The 23907-nt window shown below is 38.6% G+C and overlaps 1 protein-coding gene across 1 annotated transcript in view; it reads left to right on the top strand.

The window, feature by feature from the left end:
• tbc1d10ab (TBC1 domain family, member 10Ab) overlaps positions 1-23907 on the top strand; it is a 29197-nt gene that overhangs the window by 370 nt on the left and 4920 nt on the right. The window contains exons 2-7 of the mRNA XM_079600016.1: positions 180-540; positions 10215-10311; positions 11052-11159; positions 12081-12187; positions 12268-12382; positions 13007-13072. Coding sequence (XP_079456142.1) covers positions 347-540; positions 10215-10311; positions 11052-11159; positions 12081-12187; positions 12268-12382; positions 13007-13072 — 687 coding nt within the window. The 5' untranslated portion in view covers positions 180-346. The remainder of the gene's footprint in view (positions 1-179; positions 541-10214; positions 10312-11051; positions 11160-12080; positions 12188-12267; positions 12383-13006; positions 13073-23907) is intronic.

The following is a 23907-nucleotide window of genomic DNA, read 5'->3' on the forward strand; positions in this document are numbered from 1 at the left end:
TATTATTACTTTGCTAAGCTAATTTAATACATTCGTTAATAATATGTCTTTATGTACGTGTCTTCTGTGAAACTCGTTTATAGATATAACGTTAAGTTAGCTGGCGGTAAATATCCACAATGGCCTGTCAGGGTCATATAAACCTCAGTTTTGCTTCACTTTAATGTCTTTACCATCAGATATGGCGTATCGTTAGTGTCACTGGAGGCTGTGAGTCTCAAATCTCAGTGTTGATAGTTTGAGGCGGTTGTCAGGAGGAAATCCACTATCTGTGTGTCAAAACACATTTTATTCTTGCTTGGACCAAAAGCAAGTTCATTTGTCGCGTTTGGAGCGCATATTCATCATGGCTAAGCTTCAGTCGGGGAACGGAGTGCAGTGGAGGGACAGCAAGAGTCCGCGGGGCACGCCGGATAATCTGGCCGAGCACGAGAGCTCTTCTCTGGGCTCAGACTCCGAGCTCAACGGGTTCGCCAACACGGAGACCCAGGCCGACAGATATGGCTTCATAGGAGGAGCTCAACAGAGCGCAGGAGAAAAGTAAGTGGCAGTCACATTTATGGAGGTAAAAGAAAGACATTAACCATAAATACCTGTCAGTTTATTCCAGAGTATCAGTAACATATACCAACTTTCATTAATAACATGAACAAATAATATTATTCGTCATAATACCTAACAGGCACAATAGTTATAACTGTCATGTGATTTTGACACTTTCACATATTTGCATATATATATGTATATCCTTACTAAATGTTTGTTAATAATCTATCATGAAAGTTACTGTGAAGCATACTGATGTTTTTTGTTTTGGTGTGTGAGTTTGTGGCACATTTTCACACCTGCATTAAGTGGACTCTGTGGACAAAGTCCTCGTCCATGTGAGCGCAGATGAGTTGACCGGTCTTTAACACCATTAAAGTCCCCAGTGATCGTTCTTGCTGAGTTCTTCTAAGCCGACTAGCTTTGAGAAGTGCTTGGTCAGCTCACGTTCCTCTAGCCATGTAATACCGGACGGATATTGTTATGTAATGTATCATAAGCTGTGTCTGTATGTTATCATTTGCTTTCTATTTTCTTAGATTTGTTTGTGAATTAACTACTTATTTGGAGGCCCAAAGAAGCTGAAAAGTGTAAATATTGCTATAATTTACACATTGATTACCATTCAAAAGTTTGAGGTTGGTATAATGTGTAAAACAAATTTGAAAGTTTCTTATTTTCACCAAGACTGCATTTATTTGAAAAACAAATAACAAATATTTTTGAATGAAAAATACTGTAAAAACAGCAATATTGCGAAATATTATTACAATTTTAAAATAAATGTTTTCTATTTGAATATATTGTAAACTGTAATATATTCCTGAGATCAAAGCTGAATTTTCAGCATAATTCCTCCAGTCCTCAGTGTCACATGATCCTTCAGAAATCATTCTTGTATGACGATTTGATGCTCAAGAAACATTTATTATTAACAATGTTGAAAACATTTGTCCAGGTTAATATTTTTGTGGAAACTCGGATACGATTTTTTTTTTTCAGGATTCTTTGAAAAATAGAAAGTTCAAATGAACAGCATTTATTTGAAATATAATTTTTTGTAACATCATTAATGTCTTAGTTTAGTGTCAATAAAACTATTAATATCTTTCAAAATAAAAAGCCATACTCACCCCATACAACTAGTGTATTAGTCTCAAGACTGGATATAGTGTACAAACTAATGTTCACAACAAATAATTATTTTTCTATAGATGATCTAGTAAATCGCCTGCATCCTCTTCTTATGCTTCTATTACAAACACTTGTCTGTTTTGCATTGACTTACATGAGTGTCTCTAATGGCTCGGGACAATATAGTTCTGTTCGGCCAAGGAAACATGCACTGATCAAATGAATCTGCTGTTGAATTAATCACAGAAAGGCGCTTCAGTCCTCTACAGTTCACACGAAGAATCTCCCTTTTTCCCTTAACAGAATGTTTCTCTCCAGTCTCTCATATAGGCTCTCACGCAGGACGTTTTCCTTCTTGCTGTGAACTCCCTTTAGCGCTCAGAATGGCTCATTGATTTGTTTTGGCAGAACCTCCCTGCAAGTGTTTTCAGTTGTGAAATAAAACTGCTCCGTGACTCATTCAGTTCATTCTACAGGCAACAGTGTGGCGGTCAGGCGTCTAAATAGTTTAACTTGCTGATAAAATAGCTCAAGACATCGGGTCTGTTTTAAACTCTGATGAGTGCTAGCGGATCCTCACAAAATCTGTCAATTCTTTACATTCACTGATCCCCGCATGTTCACTTATGTAATACTTTGGCCGATAACACATCTTGTGTAACATAATGAAATGCTTGCGATTTACATTTTGCTTGGCAGAAAATGTATTTAATCTGAAAGGCCCTCAATCATGTTTTTTCCCCATCATAGTGGTGTAGTTATGACTGCAGTACCAGATGAGGTTAGCAGGATGACACTCACTAGCCAGTGTGTGACTTCTGGTGTTTCTACACTAGTTAAAAACTTTGTGTTCAGTAAGATTTGCCACTCTTTTCACTCTGAGGCATCTTACCGACATTACAGTTTATTGCTCTATTCACCTCTGTATGCCTATGCCTAGGTCTATGGCAGGTTCACACAGGTGATCAAGACCCTGGCCATCTTTCATCTGGAGTCAAGCTTGGAACATCCAGGATATTTTTTTTAAAGAGGTGGTATAATGCCATTTTCGCAAGATGTAAAATAAATGTCCCGAGAGCGTGTACGTGAAGTTTTAGCTCAAAATACCTCACAGACATTTTTATATAACTGGCTAAAGTTGTCAGTTTGTGTCTGTCCCTTTAAATGCAAATGAGCTGCTGCTCCCAGCACAGAGGGCGGAGCTTCGACAGCTTGTGTCCTGAAAATGTCAAAAACTTTTAGCCTTTTATGTTCAAACCGGAGTCAGAAAGATCTCAGGAAGAAGTGACAACATGTAGACAACATTTCTGAATGGTTAGTTGGTGAATTTATGTAGCTTATGTGCTGTTATCTTCTAGTCATTGATAATCTATAAATCGTGGTCAGGGGGCGGGGTTTATGTACATTTTAGGGTTGGTGATGATGTCACTAACCCGTGAGGAATGTCGTGTAGTCTCTACCAGCCGTTTGTTGTAGTCCTTAAAAAACAAGTTATTTAAAAGAAAATATCTCCCTTTGCTTTGAACTTTGAGCGTTGTAACTTTGCAGATGTTGTTTATGCTCAAACAGCAACATTACACACTAACTAAAGTTAGAAAAGTGAAATCATAATCAACCACCCCTTTAATATAACCTTTAATATAATGTGTTTGGCTGAAAGAATAAAGTCATATACATCTAGGATGGCTTGAGGGCGAGTGAATTTTCATTTTTGGTTGAACTAACCCTTTAAGGACTGTTCCAAAATTGTTTAGCACTTTCCAATAAAACTCTGTAAAGCTTATTTGGATTTTACAAAATTATCTTAAAAATACAATATCAGAAAAAGGGACGTTTCTTTCTGTGTGTATATATGTGTGTATATATATATATACATATATACACACACACACACACACACACATAGTACACACAATATGAACAGCACAACTTTATTCATCATTGATGATAGTCAGAAATGTTTCTTGAGCACCAAATCATCATATTAGAATGATTTCTGAAGGATCATGTGTCAGCTTTGAGCACAGGAATAAATTACAGTTTAAAAAATACATTAAAATAGAAAAAAGTTCTTTTAAATTGTAATAATATTTCACAATATTGCTGTTTTTACTGTTTTTGATCAAATAAATGCAGCCTTGGTGAGAGAGACTTCTTTCAAATCATCAGAGACCTCACGACCCAAACTTTTGAAAGATAGTATAGATTTTTTTAATTTGTGTAAATACTCTCTGCTCCATTTTTTTTTTACCATACCAATATCCATTCCTCAGAAATATGCTGATTCTCTGTCTTATAAGAAATGCATTACATTGGTTTTGACTTCGACTGTAGGAAAAAGCAGCTTTAGCCCTTTATGTGCATTTTTATTGGAAAATAGCATTTTTCTCCAATTTTCCTTCTCTCTCACACACATCGCTCTTTCTTTCCCATCGAATATCATATAAAAGAGGTCTTAGAGGATTCTGTGTTTGCTCTGGACCATCATGACAGAAAAATCATTCATGCTTAATGACATTAAAGTCTGTTAAAGAAAGACGACTGTGCTTATGCTACGAGGACAGTTTGTCTGCACAATGGACAATGACAACTGCACTTCTCCATGGAGAAGACTCATTTATGACATTTCACCTCTTGGCTTTTGTTTCCCTCCGTTTGTTTATTACTGCCATGGAGATGAAACTGAGCGCCAAGCCTCTGGGGAGTTTTAGTGAACCTGTTCACGTTCGGCAAGCACACAACAGAGCTTCATCTGTATTTGTGTCTTATGATGTTCTCTGATTTTGGGATGCTTTACAAATAAGAACTTTTTCATTCAAACTGACTGGAACTTATGACCAGAAATATATTTTTTGGATGGTTTCTCACTTTGAATATGGCACATCCAATCTGAATTTAGTCTATAAAGTCACTATATGATTAGGGCTGCCCTCTAGTAGTTGACCAAACATTAGTTGTTTAGAAGAGGCTAATGCTGCTTTCATGTGCTTTTGTTTTGTGCACAAACATTTTGGTAGCAAAAAAAAAAAAACACTTTACAGGAAGTGGCTAAGTCACACGTCAGTTAACACAGCTGGCCCATATGCTAATTATGTCGGGCAGGAAATTAAAATGTTCGCCTATCATTCATCAAACTCAAACATGGCTTATAATTTGAAACATGTAAGAAAACATTGCTCTAACATTAACCTAAATATGCGCTATTATTAGTGAAGTGGTGAAGTGCAAGTATGGTGTCCCATACTCAGAATTTGTGCTCTGCATTTCACCCATCCAAGTGCACACACACAGCAGTGAGTATTGAATACACACTCGGAGCGGTGGGCAGCCATTTTTGCTGCGGCGCCCGGGGAGCGATTGTGGGTTAGGTGCGTTGTTCAAGGGTACGTTAGTTGTGGGTAATGAGAGTGGGAGAGAGCGCATGTTCATTCACTCCCCCCACCTACATTTCCTGCTGGTACTGAGACTCGAACCCGCGATTTTTGGGTTACAACTGCCCCTATTATTATGTGCATTTACACGTTTTTGCGGTGTGGAAGCTAAACTAGCATGTGCTGCGTGTTATGTTTAAGTGAATGTGCATTGATACTGTAGGCTCATACACTATACTGTGTGGAGACTTCATCTTTGCAGCCGACACTGACTCAGAAAACACTAACACTAGGGGAAAACACTAGGGGAAGACACTGTGGCTCTTTTATCCTACATCATAAATGAACGAAACACAACAAACACTGTCATGTTATCTTGTGTTCGGATGCCTGGTGTTTGGGAACGCAATCGTGTGAGACGCTTCTGGGAGTTCATTATACCAAAACATTATTGTAATGATAGACTTTGGCTCAGGCATTTCAGAATAACTAAAACATACGGTGGCCGAGAGATTTCTGTATCTGGTAGTGTTGAGAACTTTTGCAGCGCGTTTCTGTATCTGGTGGTGTTGTGAAACTGATGAAGATGTGCTTTTCTATTCGCATGTGTTTTCTTCAGTTGCAGCGCGTTGCTCTCTCAGCCAACAGCAAAAACAGCGTCTGAGATGCTGTGCAATGAAATTGGTCCACTGGTTAGTCCAGACTTTATCCAATCACATCCTCTGTAGAGGCAAAGTCAAGAGAATTTTTTTGTTGCGCATCAAGGTATCTATTTGGTGAATGTGTTTCCATCATAGTTTATGCGCATGTCTTCTTATCAAATAAACAAATGATCCGACTCAGTTGAGCGCATACGTTTTTATGCACATCTTGGTGTTTTCATCAAGGTTTTTTTTGCCGATATCCCAAAATTCGCTTAAAAATAGGTTGATTGTAAATGGCTATTCAGCCCTACATATATTAACATTGACACTTTCAGTTCTTTAGTCAGCCAGTTTGTCTGTCTGCCTGTTCTTGTGGCCATATATAGTGAGTACCAGGAAGGGATTTTTCCCGCGGCTTCAGTCATGTGCTTCCTGTTTTCCTCTACTAACTGCAGGCTTTCTGCTTTGACCTGAAGAACATGTCTATAGGGTGAAAGGAAACACTTTTAGAGTACAACAACGAAACTTGTTGTGTGAAAGTGAACATGCCGTACCCTTTCCACGAGGCCGCTCCTCTTGTACTTCAATCCTCCAGCTTACATTCATCTCTGTCTTTGTGTTTTCAGCATAACACAATTAGCTCGACCTGCGTACACAAGTAAACAGGAGAACGGCGGGCCCTGTTTCTGTTCCATAGTTCTAAACAACCGCAGTCCTCTGTAATCTGATCGCTGACGATAATCCAATCTAGACTGCGTAATCTGTGTACACACAGTGTGCGCGCGAGTCTATTTGCTTTCCATTTCAAGACCGTGCGTGTGCCTTCAGGGTTTACGCAGCCTGTCCTGTCTCTAACCTTTTGCCAAAGGATTATTGGATGCAGACTTCCCCAATATACTTTTCATCCATCTGTAAAAAACAAGATTATCCAAAATAAAGAAAAGAAAAAGAGCGGGAGCTTTGAGTAATAATCGTGTAATCTTTTTTCATTCATTGTATGCTAATCTTTTCCCATTTGATAAATAAAAACACCGTCAAAATATATCTTCAGTGCTCAATATGTCAGATCTCCTCTGGCCTGAGTCAGTCCACCGATCAGAGCTTCGATCACTGCCGTTATGACACAGAAGAAGGACCAGAGCCATTATAAGTGCTGTTTCTAATGCTTTTACCCCTAACCCAATTGTAGTGGCAGACTTGCACTCAAGTTTTCTGAAGGACAAATACTGTAAACCTCTGTATTGTAATATTTTCTGTGTTTTATCTGATATAAAGCCTCTAAATCTCATATGTAAGGGTGTGTCTGTCAGCTGGATGTAATAAAAAGGCTTTTTGGCCGAGGTGCTGGGGTCACATGAACCCAATTGGACAGAAAGATTCCCAAACACAGGGCTTTTCCCTGTGATCTCCATCTCCCCCGTCCTGACTGCCCAGAACATTCTTATAAACAGTCATCCCACATTAACATCACATAGAGGTTGTGCAACCAAGTCATTTACTTGAAGACATGCAAGTTGCTAAACACGGCGGTAGTGGTTCAAAATGGGTGTTTTTCCTTTAGCAGTGGAAAGCAGCTTGTGTTTTGAGTTTCCGTCAGAAGAACTTCCTGTGAACATATGAAGACGCCTACAGTACTCTGGTTCAATTGAGCTAATTTGACACCCACGTTATGCTTTTCAAACAGTTGGAGTGGACATCTCAGGTCAAGAGTTAACAAGCTTCTATATATATATAGGGATGGGTTTGTAAATGAATAGCAATGATTTTGTCAATCATTTAACAATGAGTTTCTAGACATAGGGATGCATTTGTAATATACAGGTGCTGTATATTCATATCATGAAAAAGTTGATTTAATACAGTAAATTCGATGATTATAACTGACAACTAATGAAAATCTGATAGTGGCCTTCAGCTCTTCTGCATTGTTGGGTCTGGTGTATCGCATCTTCCTCTTCACAATACCCCATAGATTTTCTATAGGGTTAAAGTCAGGCGAGATTGCTGGCCAATTAAGAACAGGGATACCGTGGTCCTTAAACCAGGTACTGGTAGCTTTGGCACTGTGTGCAGGTGCCAAGTCCTGTTGGAAAATGAAATCTGCATCTCCATAAAGTTGGTCATCAGCAGGAAGCATGAAGTGCTCTAATACTTCCTGGTAGACGGCTGCGTTGAACACAGTGGACCAACACCAGCAGATGACATGGCACCCCAAACCATCACTGACTGTGGAAACTTCACACTGGACTTCAAGCATCTTGGATTGTCAAAACTGCCAAAAGAACCAAAACCTGGTTCAATGACCATGGTATTACTGTGTAATTACTGTGTGATTTCTGTGTGATTTCATGCAATATTCAAATTTTTTGGGATTTTGATTTCGTGGGTTTCATAAGCTGTAAGCCATAATCAAAATTATAAATCAAAATTATAACAAATAAAGGCTTGAAATATCTCACTTTGCATGTAATGAGTCTATATAATATATTAGTTTCACCTGTTAAGTTGAATTCTTGAAATAAATCAACTTTTTGATGATTATATGACCAGCACCTGTGTATGTTTAGAAATTCATCCATATACGAGTTTGTAAATATAAAGGGATGAATGTCTAAACGTATATAGATGAGTTTGTAAATAAATGGAAGTGAGTTTGTAAATATATAGTGATGATTTTGTGTAAAAAAAAAGTAAATAAATAGGGATATGTTTGTAAATATAGAGATGAATTTATAAATAAGAAAGGATTAGCTTCTAAATGTACAATATAGGGATTAGAAGCAAAACCTTTTTTAATTCTTTAAATCTGCTTTTCAGATTTTTTTTTTTTTTGTACAACTTTAAGAAATGTATATTTAACACATAACACAGTAAAAGGTTTCTGGTTTCCTGTTGATCTGGACATGAAGAAAGCGTGGTTATGATTAGTCAAGAAGCACTCTGACCGGTTCAGTGAGGAAGTGAGTTGATTAAAACTGCCATTGTAGATTCAGTAGCAGTGATGCTCTGCTGGTGAACAGCGTTGCAGAAAACACAGTCGGGGTATTTTTTTTTTATAAACCATTACCATTAAAGGGTTAGTTCGCCCATTTAAGACATGAAGTTGTATGCAATCCTTACCAGACCTATAGTGCATACACACTGACCCACTCTGTGGTCACCTCCCTGGTCAGAGTTCTGGCCGCTGGAAGTTTTTCAAGAAAGTAGTCCTGGTTAGTTTCCGGGGCCACAAAACTGTGCATTTTCCCGTGAAAAAATAATTTGCGTTTCAAAGCTTGATTAATTTACATCACAAAAAACACCCCAGACAAAATTCATACCTCAGTTTTAATCGGCACTTTTTTCTTTCCATTTCTATCAATCCGCGCTGCTGTCGACGTCAACAGTGCGCACGTTCAGATCAGCTGTTGATAGCGCGACTCGCTGACAACATGTCTGACTACGAAACTTCTGATGATGAAACCAATTTTAGCACAATGTCAGACGGAACAGATGATGATGAAAGTAATTTTAGCACAACGCCAAAGGGATACCTTTATGAACTCAATTGTGTGTGTTCAAATAGTTTTCTCAGCAAATTGTACCTAAATCCCTATATACTGTTTTTATATTAGACTTCTTTTCACGTGATTTCCACTGGAGTCTAAACATCAGCTTGTTTACCGTACAGTTTAGACATGGGATCATAAAGTTAGTAAATAGAGCTTACCCTTACGTGCTACTGTACAGCAAAACTCTTTAAATTTTTTTTTTTGACTTTTCCTCCTTGGTTGGGGATGTAATCGTCTTCGCTGAAGTGAGCACTGCACACACGAAAATCCTTGATTCTGGATATTTTAGCTCCCGCAGAGTAGCCGATGGCAACCAGCCAAAGCTGTCTCGTAGCTATATCCGAAACAGGAAAACGATGGAATCTGAACGGGGATCCCGGCACATATGTGGTCACAACCTGGGAATTTACAAGTTCGCACCATTGTTAATTTTCTACTTTTTACGTCGTTGTCATTCGATTGTGTAAACACTATTGAACAGCTGATCGGAACGTGCGCACTGTTGACGTCGACAGCAGCGCGGATTGATAGAAATGGAAAGAAAATAGTGCAGATTAAAACTGAGGTATGAATTTTGTCTGGAGTGTTTTTTGTGATGTAAATTAATCAAGCTTTGAAACGCAAATCATTTTTTCACGTAAAAACGCACAGTTTTGTGGCCCCGGAAACTAACCAGGACTACTTTCTTGAAAAACTTCCAGCGGCCAGAACTCTGACCAGGGAGGTGACCACAGAGTGGGTCAGTGCGTATGCACTATAGTGCTGGTAAGGATTGCATACAACTTCATGTCTTAAATGGGCGAACTAACCCTTTAATAGAACAGATTGTCATAAACGTCTGTTCTGAACAAGAACCGGTTCTCTGTTCCTAACCTCATATTTGCTAACATGCGTGATTTTGTATGTGTGGGTGTGCTTTATTACATCAGATAAATGATCTAATCTCTCTTTGTTCTCTCTCGATACAGTGATGATATTCCTCCAGACGTGCTCCGGCAGAGAGAAGCCAAATGGCTGGATATGCTGAACAGTTGGGACAAGTGGATGGCCAAAAAACACAAGAAGGTTGGACTCTGACTAACAGGCCTGTGTTTGTCCACAGGTTTTATTTTTGTTCTCGAATAGCTCAAATTCTTTAGAGAATGCCGTAACGTTCATAAAACGTTCAACAACAGCAATCATGTCCACATGATGTTATCTTAAGAATTTGATTGCACATCTCACACCGTGTGCTTCACAAACTGTTTAATATAATCAGATAAAGCAATGACCAGGCCTGCAACAAAAACTGTGACAACCACTAGTCTCTACAATAATGTTAGATAGCTTTTTACCATTTGCTTTTGTAATTCTCATTGATGATTCTCTCTGTGCTGAATCTCTCTTCAGTGACTAAACTTACAGACAAAACACTGAGTTAGTCATTTCACAAGGTAACGGCAGCTAGACGCCACATCCGCAGCTCATGCATAATTACTGTAATTCAGCTCGACAAGGCCTGTCGCGAATATTTGCCATATCCATAATTATTCCAGTTACATTTTTCCATCAAAATAATGTAATTTTAAGCAAATATAGAAATGAAATGCTCTTTTTTTTATGTGTATTACTGCTGTGGTAGTGAGTTTTGCAAGCACACTAAATGAGCACTCACTCACACAGAAGTATAAATGAGGCTTATGAGCGCAAGTGCTCAGTTTCATTAATATTTGTGTAATGGGAAATGTCATTGGCCATTAAGGGTCGTAGGTCATCCTAAAATACAAGTGTACAATCCCACTGTCTTTCTCTCCGCCTGTCTGAAGGTGAAGTTGCGTTGTCAGAAGGGCATCCCTCCGTCACTCAGAGGTCGTGCGTGGCTTTATCTTTCTGGAGGCAAAGTGAAGAAAGAACAGAATCTGGGCAAATTTCAGGTGAGACTGTGAGCATCTCTGAGGTTTGTCCACTCGAAACGCCACTGTTCCAAAACAACTTGATTATGCCACCTTCTGAGACACCTTATTTCAGCCAAATTTCCATATTTTCAGCCAAATAATTTAATTATTTTATTAAGCAAGGATGCAAATTCGTCAAAAGTTACAGTATAGACATTTATAATGTTGCAAAACATTTCTATTTTTAAATAAACACGTTCCTTTTGAACTTTCTGTTCATCAAAGAATCCTGAAAAAACAATGTTATCATGGTTTTCACCAAAAGAAAGTTAAGCAGCACAACACTGATAATAATTAGATATATAATCTGAATATACTCACAGAAATATTTATTGAGCATCATATTAGTATGATTTCTGAAGGATCATGTGACACTGAAGACTGGAGTAATGCTGAAAATACAGCTTTGATCACAGGAATAAATTACTTTTTAACATATTACAATAGAAAACAGTTATTTTAAATTGTAATAATATTTCACATATTATGTGTATAAGATCTGTGCGTGTTATGCATTGTAATTCTATCTTAAATCTATTTATGTTTGAAGTTTTGTGCTGTCAGTTATCATTGTATTTTGGGGTTTAAAAGGAGATTCATATGCTGTAATATTATCGATTTAACTGCACTGGCACTGAAAACAAAAGTGGATGAGCACTACCTTGGCAACATCTACACTGTTATTGAATCAATATTGAATGACTTGAGCTGAATAATTTGAACTACTTTCGTAATTGATGAACATTGACAGTTATTGAATTTAATTGAAACAACATTGAGCTTTAAAATGATTTCTAGAGCTACATTAACACTTATTTTCCTGTTATAATAGTGAAGCTGCTCTGAAACAATCTGTACAGTATAAAGCGCTATATAAACAAGTGTGACTTGACTTGGCAGGAGTTGGACAGTCAGCCAGGAGATCCTAAATGGCTGGACGTGATAGAAAAAGACCTCCACAGACAGTTCCCGTTCCACGAGATGTTTGTAGCTCGAGGAGGCCACGGGTACGTCACTTCACCTACAAGCCTCAGCCTTTGAACCTCGTCCCTTCTGTTACATAACGCATTGATCTGTGTGTGCGCAGGCAGCAGGATCTGTTCCGGGTGTTGAAGGCGTACACACTGCACAGACCGGAGGAGGGTTACTGTCAGGCTCAGGCGCCGATAGCCGCGGTGCTGCTCATGCACATGCCTGCTGAGGTTCGTGTTTGTGCTCCTCTCTGATCGCTCGCTCGCCCCTGGATGCACCTCATCAATTATTTATTGATTTATATAGTTATCTATTGTACTGTTTTATGTGTTATAATAAAACACTAGAATTATCAGTAACACTTTATCTGAAGCCTTTATGTATAATACATTATAAAGATATTCAAAGTGTACGTTGTAATGCATTATTTATTTTCATAAATAATTCTAACCCGAGTTAAAATGCATTATAATATTTGCAGATTCCTTGTTACATCAATTGGTTGTTTGTCATGTGTTTTAATGCATTATATGCTCTCAAGGTGTAACAAGGAATATATTACCGCTATATTATAAATAGTGCATAATAACTGTGGTTGTAATTATTAATGAGATCATACAATGCATTATAAGGTGCTTTATATGCAAAATTACATTAATTAATGCATTAAAATACTTTTATAATGCATCATATATAAAGGCTGCAAGTGTTATCGTATCATTATATATATATATACTCGCACGCACGCACACGTGCATATGTTTGCTTGAATGGTTTAAATGTTTGAGTACAGAAGCAAGTTAAGCTTATACCCTGTTCTGGTCTCTTATTCTTTTATGGTCACGCTCTGGTAGGATGCATTCTGGGGTCTGGTCCAGATCTGTGAGAAGTATCTGCCCGGATACTACAGCGCAGGCCTGGTAAGAGCAGACAACACACAGTCCTCCTCCACTCTGAACTTCTCTGCATGCTGTCAACCCTCAGATCCACACGAGAGCAATCAATCATCCTGACAAAACACTCGATCGATCGCTGACAAGATGCTGATGCTCTCCCGTTGCGTTCGCACTGTTCTGCCAGGGGGAATATGCTGATGCAGAGAGCTGTTGTTCAGTGTGGTCAGAGTTCAAGGGTTGCTTCTCTTGTACGCTTCACAGCCTGTCTAACCCAGCAGAACTGATTAACCAGGCTCTCCTACTTAAACTGCACTGTCTCAACAACACTTATGCAGAACAATAGCTACTTCACTTGGGATTTTATGACTTCTGGTTGTTAGCAGCGTGAATGCAGTTGAACAGAGGTTTGAGTTTACTCCCAAAAAATAATGGCTGGCCCACACTTAAAATTTGTAAAATCTTTTTAGATTTTCAAAATGTGAGAGACCACAAACATGACGATAAAAAAAAATCATAGATTTAAGAGTTTTGTTCCTATAGTATGTGGAGTCAGGAAAAGCACTAAGAAAAAAGCACTAACACTAAAGTCCCGACTGTGTGTGAAAAAAATGGCAAAATCTCAGTCAATTGTGACTTTGCCTTCATCTAACGCTCACTTAAAGTTCATCATTAAAAACACTAATAATTTAATAGCATTAAACATTAAATGCAATCTATAATGTATATAGAAAATCTCAAATTGAACATCCTTTTTTCATATAGTAAGTACACTATAATGTTTTGATGCCTAAATTCACTTGTAGCATTTAAAAAAGTTAAACGTAAAATAAATGTAAAATGTCTGATTTCAGTTTTTTTGTTTTTTTAGACAAAATATTCAGAAATTTTCATATCAGCCATTTATCAGTATTTACTAGAATTGTATGCCTAAATGTAGTTTTGATTTCTGGAAATTCAATAAAAAAAGTTTGTGGTAATGCCTTTTTTCATACATTTACAGATGAATTTCATTTAATTAATGCCTTTTTGAATTTAGAACATGGACACAAACCAAAATATAAGATTATTAATAACGAATGATAAATCTGTCTGCTTAAGTTAAAACAGTTGAACTAATATTACAAATCAGAAGTTTGTACTAAATTTGGAAAGCTGGGATGTTACTTTACCAACTGCAAACTACTGAACTCCATCTAACAAACGCATCTAACAAGTTCTACTTGGTCTCGAATTGTTGGGTACGTCCCGCTCTGAGAGTGCATCGTCTAAAAACAATTAGATGGTTTACAAACCGTCCTGTTCTGGTCAACACTTCCTGACTCAAAACAGGTAAACTGTAGTTATTATATTTAGGGCCCGAGCACCGATGGTGCGAGGACACTATTGGAATTGCTCTGTTTATTATTATTATTATTATTATTATTATTAGGGCCCGAGCACCGATGGTGTGAGGACCCTCTTGGAATTGCTCTGTTTATTATTATTATTATTATTATTATTATTATTATTCTTCTCCGCATTTAATCGCATTTTTGAGGGCCTAAACATGCACGAAAACTCACGAAAATTTGCACACGCGTCAGAACCGGCGAAAATTGACATCTGATATGCGTTTCAGAATTGGGCGGGGCAAAATGGCTCGATAGCGCCACCTATAAATGTTCAACGGAGTGCGCCTCCTGCTACGTTTCACGTACGTGTACGAAATTCGGTACATACATGTAATGACCCAATACCTACAAAAAAGTCTCTTGGAGCATAGCCTTAAACACAACAGGAAGTCAGCCATTTTGAACTTCCTCTCTGATTTTTGTGCAGTTTTTGCCATTTTCAGGCCTCGTACTTTAACGAACTCCTCCTACAGTTTTAATCTGATCATCTTCAAATTTGGTGAGTGTAATCTTAAGGCCTTTGCGACGTTAAATTGCGAAGATCTTGAGTTTTCGTCGAAGGGTGTGTCCTCGGCGGCCTGACAAATTTTGATGTTTCGCCATGAAACAGGAAGTTGCTGTAACTCAGGCATTGAATGTCCAATCTGCCCCAAACTTCACACGTTTGATAAGCGTTCTGTCCTGAACACATGACCATGCTCAAATTCAGTTACAGTCATAGCGCCACCTGCTGGCAACAGGAAGTGACATGTTTAACACTGTTTTGGACTCCTAATAATTTATAAAAGATTGCCAGCAAGTGCTAAACTTGTTAACAACATACTAGAAACATGCTAAAACATGCTAGCAAACATTAGCTAAGTGCTAAAGCATGCTATTACTGCAATTAAACAGGAAGTTGCTGTAACTCAGGCAAACAATGTCCAATCTGCCCCAAACTTCACACGTTTGATAAGAGTTCTGCCCTGAACACATTTACATGAGAATATTCAGTTACAGTCATAGCGCCACCTGCTGGCAACAGGAAGTGACATGTTTAACACTGTTTTGGACTCCTAATAACATATAAAAAATTGCCAGCAAGTGCTAAACATGTTAACAACATACTAGAAACATGCTAAAACATGCTAGCAAACATTAGCTAAGTGCTAAAGCATGCTATTACTGCAATTAAAAAGGAATTTGCTGTAACTCAGCCATTGATTGTCCAATCTGCCCCAAACTTCACACGTTTGATAAGCGTTCTGTCCTGAACACATGACCATGCTCAAATTCAGTTACAGTCATAGCGCCACCTGCTGGCAACAGGAAGTGACATGTTTAACACTGTTTTGGACTCCTAATAACATATACAAAATTGCCAGCAAGTGCTAAACATGTTAACAACATACTAGAAACATGCTAAAACATGCTAGCAAACATTAGCTAAGTGCTAAAGCATGCTATTATTGCAATTAAATAGGAATTTGCTGTAACTCAGGCATTGAATGCCCAATCTGCCCCAAACTTCACACGTTTGATAAGAGTTCTGGTCTGAACACATTTACATGAGAATATTCAGTTATAGTAATAGCGCCACCTATTGGCAACAGGAAGTGACATGTTTAACACTGTGATGCTGTACTAGCAACATATTAAATAAACCATTGAGTTATAAACATGTTAGAAACCTGTTAAAACATGCTAGCAATTCTTAGCTAAGTGCTAAAGCATGCTAATGCAATGAAAGAGGAAGTTGTTGTTACTCAAGAAGGCAATGTCCAATCTGCCCCAAACTTCACACGTTTGATAAGAGTCCTGCCCTGAACACATCTACATGACACTTTTCAGTTATAGAATAGCGCCACCTACTGGCAACAGGAAGTGACATGTTTAACACTGCAATGCATTACTAGCAACATATTAAATATGCCATTGAGTTATATACATGTTAGAAACATGTTAAAACATGCTAGCAATTCTTAGCTAAGTGCTAAAGCACGCTAATGCAATGAAACGGGAAGTTGTTGTTACTGAAGAAGGCAATGTCCAATCTGCCCCAAACTTCACACGTTTGATAAGAGTCCTGCCCTGAACACATCTACATGACAATTTTAAGTTAAAGTAATAGCGCCACTTACTGTCAACAGGAAGTGACACGTTTTAAACTGTGATGCATTGCTAGCGACATATTTAATATGCCATTGAGTTCTAAACATGCTAGAAACATGCTAAAACATGCTAGCAACACTTATCTGAGTGATAACGCATGCTATTATCCCCATAATAAAGGACATTTTTGTAACTGACTTTGACATACTCCTATATTTACCTACTTAAATGCACAATGCCCACCGTGCTCTGTCTTCCTAAATCCACCGGGTGGCGGTTGGCACGGGTGCGAGGGCCCTTTCATCGCTGCTTGTTATTATTATTATTATTATTTTCCGCATTTGATCGCATTTTTGAGGGCCTAAACATGCACGAAAACTCACGAAAATTTGCACACGCGTCAGAACTGGCGAAAATTGACATCTGATATGCGTTTCAGAATTGGGCGGGGTAAAATGGCTCGATAGCGCCACCTATAAAGGTTCAACGGAGTGCGCCTCCCGCTACGTTTCACGTACGTGTACGAAATTCGGTACATACATGTAATGACCCAATACCTACAAAAAAGTCTCTTGGAGCATAGCCTTAAACACAACAGGAAGTCAGCCATTTTGAACTTCCTCTCTGATTTTTGTGCAGTTTTTGGCATTTTCAGGCCTCGTACTTTAACGAACTCCTCCTACAGTTTTAATCTGATCATCTTCAAATTTGGTGAGTGTAATCTTAAGGCCTTTGCGACGTTAAATTGCGAAGATCTAGAGTTTTCGTCGAAGGGCGTGTCCTCGGCGGCCTGACAAATTTTGATGTTTCGCCATGAAACAGGAAGTTGCTGTAACTCAGGCAAACAATGTCCAATCTGCCCCAAACTTCACACGTTTGATAAGCGTTCTGTCCTGAACACATGACCATGCTCAAATTCAGTTACAGTCATAGCGCCACCTGCTGGCAACAGGAAGTGACATGTTTAACACTGTTTTGGACTCCTAATAACATATAAAAAATTGCCAGCAAGTGCTTAACATGTTAACAACATACTAGAAACATGCTAAAAAATGCTAGCAAACATTAGCTAAGTGCTAAAGCATGCTATTACTGCAATTAAATAGGAATTTGCTGTAACTCAGGCATTGAATGTCCAATCTGCCCCAAACTTCACACGTTTGATAAGAGTTCTGCCCTGAACACATTTACATGAGAATATTCAGTTATAGTAATAGCGCCACCTACTGGCAACAGGAAGTGACATGTTTAACACTGTGATGCTGTACTAGCAACATATTAAATATTCCATTGAGTTACATGTTAGAAACATGTTAAAACATGCTAGCAATTCTTAGCTAAGTGCTAAAGCATGCTAATGCAATGAAACAGGAAGTTGTTGTTACTCAAGTCGGCAATGTTCATCTGCCCCAAACTTCACACGTTTGATAAGAGTCCTGCCCTGAACACATTTACATGAGAATATTCAGTTATAGTAATAGCGCCACCTACTGGCAACAGGAAGTGACATGTTTAACACTGTGATGCTGTACTAGCAACATATTAAATATGCCATTGAGTTATAAACATGTTAGAAACCTGTTAAAACATGCTAGCAATTCTTAGCTAAGTGCTAAAGCACACTAATGCAATGAAACAGGAAGTTGTTGTTACTAAAGTAGGCAATGTCCAATCTTTACCAAACTTCACACGCTTGATAAGAGTCCTGTCCTGAACACATCTACATGACAATTTTAAGTTAAAGTAATAGCGCCACCTACTGGCAACAGGAAGTGACATGTTTAACACTGCGATGCATTACTAGCAACATATTAAATATGCCATTGAGTTATATACATGTTAGAAACATGTTAAAACATGCTAGCAATTCTTAGCTAAGTGCTAAAGCACGCTAATGCAATGAAACGGGAAGTTGTTGTTACTGAAGAAGGCAATGTCAAATCTGCCCCAAACTTCACACGTTTGATAAGAGTCCTGCCCTGAACACATCTACATGACAATTTTAAGTTAAAGTAATTGCGCCACCTACCGTCGACAGGAAGTGACACGTTTTAAACTGTGATGCATTGCTAGCGACATATTTAATATGCCATTGAGTTCTAAACATGCTAGAAACATGCTAAAACATGCTAGCAACACTTATCTGAGTTATAACGCATGCTATTATCGCCATAATAAAGGACATTTTTGTAACTGACTTTGACATACTCCTATATTTACCTACTTAAATGCACAATGCCCACCGTGCTCTGTCTTCCTAAATCCACCGGGTGGCGGTTGGCACGGGTGCGAGGGCCCTTTCATCGCTGCTTGCAGCTTTAATTATTATTATTATTATTATTTTCCGCATTTAATCGCATTTTTGAGGGCCTAAACATGCACGAAAACTCACGAAAATTTGCACACGCGTCAGAACTGGCGAAAATTGACATCTGATATGCGTTTCAGAATTGGGCGGGGTAAAATGGCTCGATAGCGGCACCTATAAAGGTTCAACGGAGTGCGCCTCCCGCTACGTTTCACGTATGTGTACGAAATTCGGTACATACATGTAATGACCCAATACCTACAAAAAAGTATCTTGAGGCATAGCCTTAAACACAACAGGAAGTCAGCCATTTTGAACTTCCTCTCTGATTTTTGTGCAGTTTTTGCCATTTTCAGGCCTCGTACTTTAACGAACTCCTCCTACAGTTTTAATCTGATCATCTTCAAATTTGGTGAGTGTAATCTTAAGGCCTTTGCGACGTTAAATTGCGAAGATCTAGAGTTTTCGTCGAAGGGCGTGTCCTCGGCGGCCTGACAAATTTTGATGTTTCGCCATGAAACAGGAAGTTGTTGTAACTCAGGCAAACAATGTCCAATCTGTCCCAAACTTCACACGTTTGATAAGAGTTCTGTCCTGAACACATGACCATGCTCAAATTCAGTTACAGTCATAGCGCCACCTGCTGGCAACAGGAAGTGACATGTTTAACACTGTTTTGGACTCCTAATAACATATAAAAAATTGCCAGCAAGTGCTTAACATGTTAACAACATACTAGAAACATGCTAAAACATGCTAGCAAACATTAGCTAAGTGCTAAAGCATGCTATTACTGCAATTAAATAGGAATTTGCTGTAACTCAGGCATTGAATGTCCAATCTGCCCCAAACTTCACACGTTTGATAAGCGTTCTGTCCTGAACACATGACCATGCTCAAATTCAGTTACAGTCATAGCGCCACCTGCTGGCAACAGGAAGTGACATGTTTAACACTGTTTTGGACTCCTAATAACATACAAAAAAGTGCCAGCAAGTGTTAAACATGTTAACAACATACTAGAAACATGCTAAAACATGCTAGCAAACATTAGCTAGGTGCTAAATCATGCTATTAATGCAATTAAATAGGAATTTGCTGTAACTCAGGCATTGGATGTTTAATCTGCCCCAAACTTCACACGGTTGAATATTCTCATGTTTAACACATTTACATGAGAATATTCAGTTATAGTAATAGCGCCACCTACTGGCAACAGGAAATGACATGTTTAACACTGTGATGCTGTACTAGCAACATATTAAATATGCCATTGAGTTATAAACATGTTAGAAACCTGTTAAAACATGCTAGCAATTCTTAGCTAAGTGCTAAAGCATGCTAATGCAATGAAAGAGGAAGTTGTTGTTACTAAAGAAGGCAATGTCCAATCTTTCCCAAACGTTACACGTTTGATAAGAGTCCTGTCCTGAACACATCTACATGACACTTTTCAGTTATAGTAATAGCGCCACCTACTGGCAACAGGAAGTGACATGTTTAACACTGTGATGCAGTACTAGCAACATATTAAATATGCCATTGAGTTATATACATGTTAGAAACATGTTAAAACATGCTAGCAATTCTTAGCTAAGAGCTAAGTCCACGCTAATGCAATGAAACGGGAAGTTGTTGTTACTGAAGAAGGCAATGTCAAATCTGCCCCAAACTTCACACGTTTGATAAGAGTCCTGCCCTGAACACATCTACATGACAATTTTAAGTTAAAGTAATAGCGCCACCTACTGTCGACAGGAAGTGACACGTTTTAAACTGTGATGCATTGCTAGCGACATATTTAATATGCCATTGAGTTCTAAACATGCTAGAAACATGCTAAAACATGCTAGCAACACTTATCTGAGTGATAACGCATGCTATTATCCCCATAATAAAGGACATTTTTGTAACTGACTTTGACATACTCCTATATTTACCTACTTAAATGCACAATGCCCACCGTGCTCTGTCTTCCTAAATCCACCGGGTGGCGGTGGCACGGGTGCGAGGGCCCTTTCATCGCTGCTTACAGCTTTAATTAGGGCCCGAGCACCGATGGTGCGAGGACACTATTGGAATTGCTCTGTTTATTATTATTAGGGCCCGAGCACCGATGGTGCGAGGACACTATTGGAATTGCTCTGTTTATTATTATTATTATTATTATTAGGGCCCGAGCACCGATGGTGCGAGGACACTATTGGAATTGCTCTGTTTATTATTATTATTATTATTATTATTAGGGCCCGAGCACCGATGGTGCGAGGACACTATTGGAATTGCTCTGTTTATTATTATTATTATTATTATTATTATTATTATTATTATTTTCCGCATTTGATCGCATTTTTGAGGGCCTAAACATGCACGAAAACTCACGAAAATTTGCACACGCGTCAGAACTGGCGAAAATTGACATCTGATATGCGTTTCAGAATTGGGCGGGGTAAAATGGCTCGATAGCGCCACCTATAAAGGTTCAACGGAGTGCGCCTCCCGCTACGTTTCACGTATGTGTACGAAATTCGGTACATACATGTAATGACCCAATACCTACAAAAAAGTCTCTTGGAGCATAGCCTTAAACACAACAGGAAGTCAGCCATTTTGAACTTCCTCTCTGATTTTTGTGCAGTTTTTGCCATTTTCAGGCCTCGTACTTTAACGAACTCCTCCTACAGTTTTAATCTGATCATCTTCAAATTTGGTGAGTGTAATCTTAAGGCCTTTGCGACGTTAAATTGCGAAGATCTAGATTTTTCGTCGAAGGGCGTGTCCTCGGCGGCCTGACAAATTTTGATGTTTCGCCATGAAACAGGAAGTTGCTGTAACTCAGGCAAACAATGTCCAATCTGCCCCAAACTTCACACGTTTGATAAGAGTCCTGTCCTGAACACATGACATGCTCAAATTCAGTTACAGTCATAGCGCCACCTGCTGGCAACAGGAAGTGACATGTTTAACACTGTTTTGGACTCCTAATAACATATAAAAAATTGCCACCAAGTGCTTAACATGCTAACAACATACTAGAAACATGCTAAAACATGCTAGCAAACATTAGCTAAGTGCTAAAGCATGCTATTACTGCAATTAAATAGGAATTTGCTGTAACTCAGGCATTGAATGTCCAATCTGCCCCAAACTTCACACGTTTGATAAGCGTTCTGTCCTGAACACATGACCATTCTCAAATTCAGTTACAGTCATAGCGCCACATGCTGGCAACAGGAAGTGACATGTTTAACACTGTTTTGGACTCCTAATAACATATAAAAAATTGCCAGCAAGTGCTTAACATGTTAACAACATACTAGAAACATGCTAAAACATGCTAGCAAACATTAGCTAAGTGCTAAAGCATGCTATTACTGCAATTAAATAGGAATTTGCTGTAACTCAGGCATTGAATGTCCAATCTGCCCCAAACTTCACACGTTTGATAAGCGTTCTGTCCTGAACACATGACCATGCTCAAATTCAGTTACAGTCATAGCGCCACCTGCTGGCAACAGGAAGTGACATGTTTAACACTGTTTTGGACTCCTAATAACATACAAAAAAGTGCCAGCAAGTGTTAAACATGTTAACAACATACTAGAAACATGCTAAAACATGCTAGCAAACATTAGCTAGGTGCTAAATCATGCTATTAATGCAATTAAATAGGAATTTGCTGTAACTGGCATTGGATGTTTAATCGGCCCCAAACTTCACACGGTTGAATATTCTCATGTTTAACACATTTACATGAGAATATTCAGTTATAGTAATAGCGCCACCTACTGGCAACAGCAAATGACATGTTTAACACTGTGATGCTGTACTAGCAACATATTAAATATGCCATTGAGTTATAAACATGTTAGAAACCTGTTAAAACATGCTAGCAATTCTTAGCTAAGTGTTAAAGCACGCTAATGCAATGAAACGGGAAGTTGTTGTTACTGAAGAAGGCAATGTCCAATCGGCCCCAAACTTCACACGTTTGATAAGAGTCCTGCCCTGAACACATCTACATGACAATTTTAAGTTAAAGTAATAGCGCCACCTACTGTCGACAGGAAGTGACACGTTTTACACTGTGATGCATTACTAGCGACATATTTAATATGCCATTGAGTTCTAAACATGCTAGAAACATGCTAAAACATGCTAGCAACACTTATCTGAGTTATAACGCATGCTATTATCCCCATAATCAAGGACATTTTTGTAACTGACTTTGACATACTCCTCCTATTTTTACCTACTTAAATGCACATTGCCCACCGTGCTCTGTCTTCCTAAAGCCACCGGGTGGCGGTGGCACGGGTGCGAGGGCCCTTTCATCGCTGCTTGCAGCTTTAATGTATAATGTAATTGCTTTATTTATCGATATGGCAACCGTCATGAGTTTAGGTGTCAGGATTCAAATAGAACTAAAACAGAGAATGCAATAGTCACAGCCAATCATGACACATTTTTTTTTTTTTTTTTTGATCTCAGGTTTGTGGACCAATAGGATTTCATTGTGGGTGGGGGATACCTGTCGCTCTTGGACGGGTATTAGGGTTTTAGTTAATTGGGCTCTCAAATGGACCGGTACAATCTTTAGTATTAACAAAACTGCTGTCCTCAACTGTCTTGTTCAGCTTACTTGCCGTTTTAAGGAATACATTTTTTTTTTTTTTTTTGCGTATTTTTTTTCTTTTTTCTTTGGGGGGCTGTTCCACTACCAGGAATCCAGTGCAATTCAGCATTATGTGAGGTATTTTGTGCCTGACCTTCAGGAGTCAACAGGCAAATGCTCCAGAGTGGGCGGCAGGGCCCTGCCTGTCAGATAAGGAGTGAACTAAATTAAACCAACATCAGGATCTTCCTCTCTCTCTCTCTCTATCGCTCTTTCTCACTCGCTTCTGCCTGCGGGGTTTCCTCTTACCGTTACTGTTGTTAGCGTGTGAATTGTTGCCGTCAAAATTTGTTTAACACATCCATGGTCTTGTGTTCTCAGTGTCAGATTGTAGAAACTTATCAGCGAAACTGTTCATTCACCACTGATCATTTGCATGCTGGGAATCTGTTTA

Source organism: Phoxinus phoxinus (assembly GCF_949152265.1).
Source record: "Phoxinus phoxinus genome assembly, chromosome: 23".
Lineage (NCBI taxonomy): Eukaryota > Metazoa > Chordata > Actinopteri > Cypriniformes > Leuciscidae > Phoxinus > Phoxinus phoxinus.